At 37.7% G+C, this 12,001-nt stretch overlaps 1 protein-coding gene across 1 annotated transcript in view; it reads left to right on the plus strand.

The window, feature by feature from the left end:
• The window catches only part of LOC106465899 (protein tiptop-like), a 47,400-nt gene extending 35,719 nt beyond the window's left edge, over positions 1 to 11,681 (plus strand). Inside the window, 2 exon segments of the mRNA XM_013926137.2 lie at positions 6,147 to 8,022; positions 8,025 to 11,681. Coding sequence (XP_013781591.2) covers positions 6,589 to 8,022; positions 8,025 to 9,410 — 2,820 coding nt within the window. The 5' untranslated portion in view covers positions 6,147 to 6,588 and the 3' untranslated portion in view covers positions 9,411 to 11,681.
• Positions 11,682 to 12,001: the final 320 nt, after the last annotated feature.

The raw sequence follows: 12,001 nt of genomic DNA on the forward strand, positions 1-12,001 counted from the left end.
TTAACCTTCATTTTTTATGTTCAGCTTTGATTGTGACCAAGCTACGATTGGGACGTGTTGTGTATAGAATGGTCCAAAGTTAGATCCTCTTTGAGTTGCAGCACCAAAACTTGCTGACCTTTTGTCATTCCGCGAACCATGTGTGTATAAGTTTACTTAAGTTGTAAAATTTTTGTACCATTTTAAAAGTACACACCTGTTAAGCAACTCAATGACAGTAGAATATACGGCCTTTTTTTTTCTAATATGATTAATCAACGAAACTTTGTAGGCGTGAAAGCAATTAAACTGCTTGTTAGGTATGGTTAGGCTTAACATCCGTCCAGCCTGGATTGGTCGCTTCTGTCCAATCAGTGTTAGGAACCACGCTGACATCATGACGGATAGTTGGATGCTCAACGTTTAATGCAAGAGCCCAATTAAACCAAACATTCAATAACGGCTCATAAAGGAGTTTTGAGAACGAACATTCGTAGCCCTGTTCATCAGTCTTTAAAAGAAACAACAGTTTATAAATACTCTTTATAAAACATATGTTAAGCCGATATGTCATTCTTGACAACTGTAACATGTGTCTGTGTGTTATACCAATATTCTGACAACTGTAACGTGTGTGTGTTATACCAATATTCTGACAACTGTAACATGTGTCTGTGTGTTATACCAATATTCTGACAACTATAACGTGTGTGTTATACCAATATCCTGACAACTGTAACGTGTGTGTGTTATACCAATATCCTTACAACTGTAACATGTGTCTGTGTGTTATACCAATATCCTGACAACTGTAACGCGTGTGTGTGTTATGCCAATATCCTGACAACTGTAACGCGTGTGTGTGTTATACCAATATCCTGACAACTGTAACGTGTGTGTGTTATACCAAAATACTGACAACTGTAACGTGTGTGTGTTATACCAATATCCTGACAACTGTAACATGTGTGTATTATACCAATAGCCTGACAACTGTAACGTGCGTGTGTTATACCAATATCCTGAGTCATGATATTGGTATAACACACACACGTTACAGTTGAACTGTAACGTGTGTGTTATACCAATATCCTTACAACTGTAACGTGTGTGTATTATACCAATACCGTGTTCCTGACAACTATCACTATATTGAGAGTACAATACGGAACAGATTATACACAATCTCAGAGTACGGTGTGTTTTTCACCATTAAAATGAGAACCTCCCAAAGTCAACAGACAAGCAGCTTTGCGCGTAAATAAGAAACGAAAAAAACTTACGAATAAACAGCTATTTCCTGTTCTCACCTTGAGAATATCCAGTCCTGGAAAGTCGAACAAATTGCTTGACGTATGTGACGTCCCTGTCACTGAGTGTTACACGAAACATCACATAACTTGCCACCGAAGATTACACATGATACATCTGTCAAACCCAAGCCACGCCTTGTAGCCACAGAACTCAATTTGTGTATCCGTTTGTAAAAAAAAGAAAGGAAGAAAAAAAAAACACCTTTATTATCTTACTCTGAGTTTGTTTTCTATTTTCAACTTTTTAGGATTTTTAATCACCAGTACATGTCTTTAGATAGGCCCGACAGTGACCGGTTTTTATTGTTTTACTGTTTAACTTGCTAAAACAAAAATAAACCACTAATAAAATGTGTAATTACGATAAAATCAAGCCATGAAAAACATCAATTAATAAGAAACTTTAGTCTCTAATAGAAGTAACAGCGTAGATATATATATATAAAAAAAACAACAGTAAATCACGAAATAAACATTGCAAGTTGATGTCCACTGGGATCCCCGGTTCAAGTCCCGTATTTTTTCTCTTTTTGTCCTTAATTGTTTGTTATTAATCATTTCTATATTTGATGAATTAATAACCATTTTCTCCTCTCACTCTTTTTCAGGCATTGTATGCTAAAATAACCTCATTTCTTTAGTTTATCTTAAATTATTAAAATAACCTCATTTCTTTAGTTTATCTTAAATTATTAAAATAACCTAATTTCTTCAGTTTATCTTAAATTATCAAAATAACCTCATTTCTTTAGTTTATCTTAAATTATTAAAATAACCTCATTTCTTTAGTTTATCTTAAATTATTAAAATAACCTAATTTCTTCAGTTTATCTTAAATTATTAAAATAACCTAATTTCTTCAGTTTATCTTAAATTATTAAAATAACCTATTTCTTTAGTTTATCTTAAATTATCAAAATAACCTCATTTCTTTAGTTTATCTTAAATTATTAAAATAGCCTCATTTCTTTAGTTTATCTTAAATTATTAAAATAACTTTATTTCTTTAGTTTATCTTAAATTATCAAAATAACCTCATTTCTTTAGTTTATCTTAAATTATTAAAATAACCTAATTTCTTTAGTTTATCTTAAATTATCAAAATAACCTCATTTCTTTAGTTTATCTTAAATTATTAAATTTAAAAACCACAAAATGACAGAGGAACTTTGAATGGAAAGTCAATAATGTGTGCAGTAAAGAACTGGGTTAAAGAACGGAACAAAACTGTATGAACTAAACTTTTTTTGGAAATTCTATGACAATTTTTAGGATAAGAATCCGTTCGCCATGAGCAATTCAAGCTGGAAAGAGGTTCAGTAAGAACATGTTCAAGCGGTCTCCATCTTATTGGCCAGGGGTTTGGTTTTTAGCAAGACAGTGATTTACAGCATACTGCTTTGATCAGTAACTGGTACTTAGGGCAACAAGAAGGAGCTGAAAATTGAAAGTGTTGAAATTATCCCGCCCTTCAAAAATCCAGTTCTCAATTCCGATTGAATTGAAAAATTGTGACAACAACTGAATGCTTTGACGCCAAACAGAAGCCAACCACTTCGCAACAACTGTGGTGCGTCGTGGAACAGTAATGGATCACAATCCTAACTGTGAACCAGCAAAATCTTGGCAACATCTAAGCCTAAATCTGTTTAGTGCAATCGTTAAGACTGGGGAGGGGAGGTACCAATTTAGTACTTAAAAAGTATCTTAAGTCCCTGGCCGTATCCATATACACTTTCTTTCATGCAACGTATACTCTATAGATGATCGCAAACATAGGGGGCTGTAGGGTCACAGATAGTCAACAAATAGGGGCAATAGGTCCACACGTGGTCTAGGAAACTAAATATAAGGCTGTAGGTTAACACGTGATTTAGAAACTAAATACAACTGATTATAGCTGATATATAATACCTCGGTAACTGTCAGAATATTTAAATGGAATATGTGTGATTTACGTCGCTCCTGGCACTAACGTAACCTGCTACTTGTTTCTATAGTGTTACAATAACGGATGTGTGTTACTAAGTTCAGTCCAGGCACTAACTGCGGCCTGGTAATGGTTTTCCCGGACAGATCGAATATGGGTATATATTTGTGAGACTTATAACATCAGATCGTTAATTACGTTAAAGTCGTAACATAAAGAAGATGCGTCTTCAGTACACTCAGTTACACGAAGATGCGTCTTCAGACCACTCGGAAATCAGCAGTCAACAATCTATTACACGAAGATGCGTCTTCAGAACACTCGGAAATCAGCAGTCAACAATCTATTACACGAAGATGCGTCTTCAGAACACTCGGAAATCAGCAGTCAACAATCTATTACTTCCCTTTTTTTGTGTGTGTAGTCTTTTCTACCTAATGAATCCCAAAACCTCAGTGTACACGTGGCAATCCTTTTAGGTATGGGAAGACCTTTTGACGTATCAGCCATGAACTCTTAGAGCCTGTTTCAAAGCAGGTTTAGGTTTTGTTTTAGCACGAAATAAGAAGCATCCATCATATGGTGACACGATGAGCAAGGCCACGTGACATGCGATCCGTGAAGCCAGCTGTTAAAAAAGAAACTGCTGCCGAAATTTATATTCTTGTTTACAAACATGCTTGTTTCCAAGACAGAGGACGAAATCAGATTTTTGTCCTTTTTTATGTGAAAGTACAGATTATTTGTGCAATTAAAGAACTAACCTTACGATTAAATACGGATACCGATATTTTTGTCGCGTCTTTCTGGATTTCTACTAATTTGGTCCCCCTCCCCCCCCAGTGGCACAGTGGTAAATCCGAGGGCTCACACCGCTAAAAACCGGGTTTCTTTAGACGTAGTGGGTACAGCACAGATAGCCCACTGTGTAGCTTTTCGCTTAACAACAAGCAATTCGAATTTGGGTTTTTCTCTTTTTTTATCTAAAGGCAGAAACATTATAATTAACTTTAAATCTGCCTCGGTTGCATTTCGAATAGATATCTGGCTGATGTAATCAACGCCACTACTTTCTTCCAGCTCCCCAACCCTCCATTTTCAAATTGTAGTCATAATAACGTTTGAATCCGCCCCACAAGCCTCAGTCAACAGGGATCTGGTTCTTTCTTCTTTTTTTTTTACAAATTAAGCACTGTATATATTTAATTCTAAGAATTTAGGGAGAGGAAGTAAATAAGAATGCATAACAATATGTCAACCACACTATATTTACCGACGAGACCTATCGCTCAATACCAGGCCTCGTGTTAAGATATTCTTAGAGAGGTTAGAATTCTGCTTACAGTGGTGATAATTGTTAGCCTATTCGATTTAATGCTGACTTACTAGTATGTGTTTCTTAAGATAAGAAACCTGAGAACCCAAGCGCTTTCAAACAGTTCTTATGTCTCGTGTGTATCAGTACTGTCCGGGAGTTGAACAACACTTTGTTTGTGAAAGCACGTTACCAAGGGTCTGTGTGTTGATGATATCTCAGTTATCAAATCAAGTGCTTAAATCATTAATCGGGAAACAACGTGGGAAAAGGGACTAAAGTAGGCTTAGGAACAACATGGGAAAATGCGACTAAAATAGGCTTAGGAACAACTTTTGGGGTGTGTTGTGTTCATTAAACATTATGAAATGATGAAATTAAACATAAATATATTGTATAGTCTTTCCCGTCATGTGAGATGAAAGTTGTGTCGGGGAAGGTGCAGCTTAACTCCCCCCCCCCAAAAAAAAAGAAAACAGAAGAAAAGGTTGTGTTATAGCTCAACGTGGATTCAAACCCGATGTTAGAAGAGAATTATTAATTAATACAAGTTTGTTATAAACGTGTTAAACTCTCGACTCCCAGAGTCGCACGTGTTTCCACCCCCACCCCAAGGAAACCTTCCAGACAACCTTGCGTACTGCCTGTAATGCTGACATCAGGCAGTCGTTATAGGGGGCGAGAACGTCGTGGTGACCTAGTATCGCGGCGCGTTTACCCCCCATCAGCGTTGTGTACAAACCTGTCGTACGAAGGGGTGGGCAGACCATAAAATATGATGTTGGTAATGATCCGGCACCAATTGTCAATCGCTAGAAGTACAGACGTGGGCATAGCTAATGTTCTTTAAACGGAAATTCAACGTCACAAGCTCGTTGGGTGGAGACGTAATAAAAGAGACAGTGTAGAATAATCGGGGAACAAGCAGATAAAGGTAAAAACAAGAAGAATGGTTATACTAACACAGTTATTTTGATACTGTACATTTATCAATGTTACAGATGAGATACAGTTATTTTGATACTGTACATTTACCAATGTTACTTATGAAACAGTTATTTTGATACTGTACATTTATCAATGTTACAGATGGGAAACAGTTATTTTGATACTGTATATTTACCAATGTTACTGATCAGACAGTTATTTTGATACTGTACATTTACCAATGTTAAGTAAGGGACATTTATATTTACTCATTCCTCACTGTGCATTCACTGGTTGATTAAAAAATCCTCATTATTTTGCATCTGTAAAAATGTACAGCGCCACCTATGTACAATATGGTAAGGAACGAAAGTAAAATAGTTTTCTAATTTTGATAGAATTAATGGTGGTGTAGGCACTTGACCAAACACTGGCTTATTTTATTGTCGAAGTACAATACTACAAGATAATTGCACAGAGGAAAATGTAGAATCTTAATTGTAGGGTATTTTCCTTTGTTTAGTGGTTTCTAAAAATGGCGTATCTGTCTTTGTTAGCATCTGTTAACTTGATGAATATTTTCCTTCGATATTTTCGTGCCTTTAACTTCGGTATTTTTTATTTTAAAATAAGTTAATTGTGAACTTAGTTCCCATTAAAAAGATGTTGATTTTCCTTTCAGGGGAAGAAAGCTATTCCGGAAAAAATGAATCCGCATCTGAAGCTCCCTCTGCCGGTCATATAGTGGTATCCGAACAGCTTACTGACGAGGAAACAGGTGACCAGAGTGAACCCGATTTGGATGTTGGTTCTGTTTCCCCAATTGTTGCAGTGAAAACCATTGATGAAGAAAGCGCAGGAACCACGAATGATAAACGTTTAGTGACATTCCAACGAAGGGGACATCGTGAGATAATGTTAAAAGAAGGTCGTGATGACGTGTCGGAAGATTTGAACTATTCTTCTAAGGTAATGGATGAGGATGGCCCACTGGACTTTAGTTTGAAGAAAGAAGACTCTGTAGAACCCTTAGTGAACGGTCCACCTTTTAGTCCAGTCGAAAGTGAACACAGTCCGAACACTCAGGATTCACCACTGGACTTGTCTGTCCAACTAGAACCAAGATGAGGCATTCGGAAAACCGTTTGACCAAATCCAACAGTCCATGGAATGATACTACATCAGAGTTAACTGACCAGAATGTCGATCCACATTTCCGAGCTTCTATTTGGAATGGTGAACTAAGTCCTGTCGAATATAGATCTGTTGTTTCAAGCTCACCGTTCAATACAGCGTCTTTAAGTTCTCCAGTTACTGGTATGAAATATTCGGTGATCAAGAATCAGTCTCCCACTACGAACTTAGTGACTGTTGTGACCGACAGTTCCCTAGAAAGCCAGCCCCTGACTAAGTCTGATGGTTATCGACAAGGGGTCCGACAGAATCCCTGGCAGAACCAGTGGATAAGTAGGAGCGGAGAACAGAACAAAGATGTCTTTACGTGTGTCTGGTGTAAGAAATCTTTTCAGAGTCTTGCAGAGATGACAATCCATATGAAACACAGTCCTCGCTGTGGCATGGCCGGTATTCAAGCGCCTGTACCTTTCTCCACCACCCTGTCTTCTCCAGTAACTACGACCCCAACTCTGAAATGCTCAACATCAAGTATAGGTGGAAATTATATGCTAAAGGAACACGTGCCTCTTCCCAGGAAACTTGTGCGTGGGCAGGACATCTGGCTTGGTAAGGGTGCAGAACAAACAAAAGAAATTCTGAAGTGTATGTGGTGTGGACAGTCGTTCAAGACTCTGGCAGACATGACAACTCACATGAGAGTCACCCAGCACTACATAAACATCATCAGTCAAGAGCAGCTCATCTCCTGGAGGACTCCGGAGGACCAGGTGGCTTCTCAACCTCATCTCAATGCTGTTCTTACTTGCAAGGTGTGCGACCAAACTTTTGGAAGCCTTAAAGAGTTGAGTTATCATATGGTGAAAAACGCTCACTATAAAGAACATATATTACGCTCAATCACAGAAGGAGGAGGGCGTCGTCGACAGAACAAGGAAAGAAGAAAGAAATCTCTTCCTGTCCGTAAACTTCTGGAACTTGAACGCATAGAACTAAACAAATTTAATCAAGTAAAATACGAAGAAAAGAGTTCTTCAGCATCCAAAGTAGAACCCTTGCAAGGAAGAGTGTCTTGTGAAGAATGTGGGGAAAAGGTAGATGCCAAAGAATTCGTATTTCACATCAAAAGTTGTGGTCAAAGCTCGAAAACACAGCATCTACTAAAAAACACCACAACTTTCGCTCAGTCAGTTAAAACTTCAGGACAGCTCGGCAGTCAGCAGCAAGGAACTTCGCTTGAGACAACTAATGCCGAGGTATCAAATGCGGATGACGTTATCACCATAAAAAAAGAACCTACAGAATCAGTCGTCAAAGAAAGTAAGACAACAGTAGATTGTGGTGTGTCAAATGACAACATCTCTGTATTAAGTGCACTTGAAAAATTAATAGAAAAAAGTTTTAAAATAAAAGCAAGAAAATCGGGGTTTGTTTGACAGGAATCCTGCAACGATTAGGGATTGATGAGGAGATCTACCCACCTTGGCATTCTCCAGATTACTCCACCAAAACTGGGCATGTCAAAAGCCAAGGCACTGTGACGTCATCAACAGAATTACTTGGATTACGGAAGGCTCACAGCACCGTTTCTGACCACTTAATAACTGAAGAAGACTCTTTAACAGGAGACAATCACTCTGACGAGACTCGTTTGTATCAGAGTCGACAGAGATCAGCATGCTCAGAGTCGTCAGTCACTAACCAAGAAACCAGGTCATCACCGTCTAATGAAGAGAAAACCAACAGCCATGACGTTATTGACAACATTGAATCAAACTCGGATTGTGCAAGGAAAACACCAGAGGTCAATCTATGTCCGAATCATTCTACCAGAAGTACGCCAGAGTTTGCATCTGCCGTTAATTCACTGAGTCCAGTTTCCAAACGCGACAAAAACTCTCCAGAATCGCTTTCTAAAACGAAGGACCCCAAACGAGAGCGGATGACTCAACTTTCAGGCCCTTTTGGTACACCAAACTCCCCTGATGACAGATCAGACACTGATGCACGTATAACATCATCAGCTTTTGCGTGTGACACATCGATTCCCACTTCGTGTGGTACACCTCTCTGTAACTCTGAAGGTGCGTCATTTGGTAATGTTAGTGAGGCAATAGCTATCAATATAAATTCCTCATCAGCATCTGGCGTCCCCAGTACATCGACTTTTGGTAAAGACGATGTATTGTTCTCTGTTTCCAATTCTTTAGTAGCTCCTGATGCGGATTGTACACCCACATCCAGTGCGTGTGGCTCATCGATTACGGAAAATCAAAATACTGACTTTCTCAGCAGCAATGTGAAAACAGAAACGGAGAAGATGAAAGACACACAATTACCAAGGAAGAAGAAACGAAAGTTTAGATCATCTTGCTTGGTATCGAGTAATAAAAAGGAAAAAATACAAGAAACTTCATCAGGCCATCCTCTCAAGGAACTCCAGAAGCTTCTGGACAAAACAGATGCTTCCATCACTAGGCCTAACAACCAGGTAACTCAAGGATCTCTTTTAGCGTTTAGTTGGGCGTGTAACGACGCAGCTGCATCGGATTCACTGCTGAGGTGTGCCTTTTGTGACACCCACTTTATCTCCAAGGGTGCTTACAGACACCATCTAAGTAAAGTACACTTCGTTAAAGATGGAAACTTGTACGGTCCTTCTTGGAAATTTTCATCTGTCTGTGGGGGCTCACCGGAACCTACAACACCAACAAAGGAATCTCCACCCCCACCACTTGTGGAAGAAAGCCCTCATTCCAAGTTTTTAAAATACACTGAATTAGCCAGACAGTTGTCCAGTAAGTATGTGTGAGTGAAGAAGTTAGGGATAAGTGAGCTGGCAAATGCCCAGAATGAAGAAAACAGCATTTTTTCTTTCCAGTTTCATTCATTCAGAACACGAAAACTTACAAGTTTATTTTTCAAAACGTGTAATTAATCAGAGGTTTGGATTGGTTTAGAGTAAGCAGTGTTTTTAAATCTAGTTTATAATCCTGTAATGACGTGATTGTGTGCGTGGAGATGCCGAGTGAAAGACACGTATCAATGATAAGAGGTTAACCACAAAGATACTTAACAACAAAGAGAGGCTAACCACAAAGATACTTAACAACAAAGAGAGGCTAACCACAAAGATACTTAACAACAAAAAGAGGTTAACCACAAAGATACTTAACAACAAAAAGAGGCTAACCACAAAGATACTTAACAACAATAGAAGGATATCCACCAAAATATTTAACAAAACCCTTCGAGTAGCTCTTAAGGGAATTATTTAGCTACTATACGTGACTAGCTTTAAAGTGAGTTAACTTAATAGATTTGAAACATAATACCCGATTTCTTATAATACCAATAAGCAAGGGTAACGAATAATTTATTTTTTACAAAAGCTTGTCTTTTTTATTTTACAAACTATTTTTTTTATTCTTTGAGGACAGTGGAAAAGAAACCTAAAAACTCATTTCTGTTTGTGTTCTTCTTTTGTTTGATATAAAGTTTACTAGAAATAAGAAGTGATAAGATGATCTTACTTGTTAGAAAACTTCACGGTTTCCTTTCTAGACACTTCTATTCTGTTTAGGATTAATCTATCGTCAACTATGAGTTTTCCTAACGAATATTATGAACAATGTCATGATTTGGTAGAAGCACGTGTTTATTGTTTTGATCATCAGGCTGCATTCATTGATATACATACTAGATATTTTTATATCTAGGCTTAATTAACCATATTTAAGGACTTTGTATACAGAGTGATTGTAAAGAAACTCTCATTAGAGGCGCGGGGAGTTTCGACATACCCCACCCCAGTAAAGTTTGGATGTAGTACTGGTGATTCGAAACCACGTTATACCGTTTGTTTAAATCACTTCTCTATCAAATTCGCGCTACAAATTGGGTTTCGTTACTTGTGACAGGTAGAGTGCAGATAGCCCATTGTGTAGCTTTGTGCTTAACATCATCCAAACTTAAATCCGCGTTGTTTTATTTCTGTGTTTGGTACTTTGGTTAAGATTAGTGTACAACAGTGGTTCCTAAATTGCGAGGAACCGTGTTCAGATCAGGTCTTGTAACACCTTCGTTCAAGGGATAGATGAAAAATGGCGGAAAAAAACATTGAACACTTGCGACTGTTTTTTCCTTCTTCTTTGAAATACCCTGTATCATGGTCAGACTTTCCTAAATAATACTGGTGCTTCTCAATACGCTTCTGGTCAAATTTTGTTCCCCTAGAACAATAATCCCCAATCTTTGATACGTTTACCCCTAGGAGAAACTTTGAAAAACATTGAAAATAAAATGAACCCCACGCCCTAAAATTGGAGAAAAGTCTGAGTTACAACTAACCAGCCCTCAGCGTTGGTGTCCTGATGACTCACTCTTGAATTATTTCCAATGATTAATTTGTTTTTATGAATATATACCACTTTTAAGTTTGTTTGGTTTTTAAACATATTATATATACGTTAATTCAGAGGTCTGAATGAGGATACTCGATACAAAAAATTGGGAATCTCTGTCCTCGGTTAAATAGTTATAATCGACTTCTATTTATACATTCAAAAGAGGCTGGTTTTATCATTTCAACACCTTTTAGATCAAACTTAAATATGTTAGAAGTTTTTCTTCTTACGTTATCTGTTTACCTAATTGTCTACGTTTGTGCAGTAGGTTAAATTACCTTATAGTCCTAACCAAGTGCAGTGGGGGGGCATGGGGGTTATCCCCCCCCTTTTCTACTGATCATGGAGGAATGTTAACAAAGAAAAAGGGTGGTCGTTACAAAGAAAATGTTATCAGTTCATTTTGCGTGGATGTTTCCGTTGGAGGCACCACAGCTGTTGCACATGTCTGTTAAGTTTTTTTATGTCTCGTTCTCAAGAATGTTGAGGAGAACTTTAAAGACGGTATTGAGTTTGAAAAAGTTACGAAGCTAGTCGCTGAATAGGGAGATTTACAACCACAAAACGGGAGTTTCGAAACTCAGCTTTCTTCAAACGAAAACTCAGTTAAATACCAGATTTGTTTAGAAAACATCAACGGAAAGAGTAGACCTAAATTTGTGTTTATATATATATATCTCACACACATCATCGCCGTTTTTTTTTTTTTTCTTTGCTTTAATCAACGATTTATAGCTGTCCCTATGAGCTTTTGAGGACCCTCTTAACTCTACTCTACTCTTCTTCATCTGTTAACTTGTCAAACAGGGCGGGACATGTTTTTTTAAACTTGCACTGCAGTGTCGACATGACAAGTTGAAAGAAAAGTTTAAAATCCAAGTGTTAGATAAAATACTGGGTTAGGTTTTCCTTTTTAAAGCTTTCGTATTGTTAGCCTCTTTGTATAAACTTTCGAAAAAATGATCGTTATTCTTTTCTTTTTATTCCTCGGCAATTC

The sequence above is a fragment of the Limulus polyphemus genome, unplaced genomic scaffold (assembly GCF_000517525.1).
Source record: "Limulus polyphemus unplaced genomic scaffold, Limulus_polyphemus-2.1.2 Scaffold2089, whole genome shotgun sequence".
In the NCBI taxonomy this organism is placed as follows: Eukaryota; Metazoa; Arthropoda; class Merostomata; order Xiphosura; family Limulidae; genus Limulus; species Limulus polyphemus.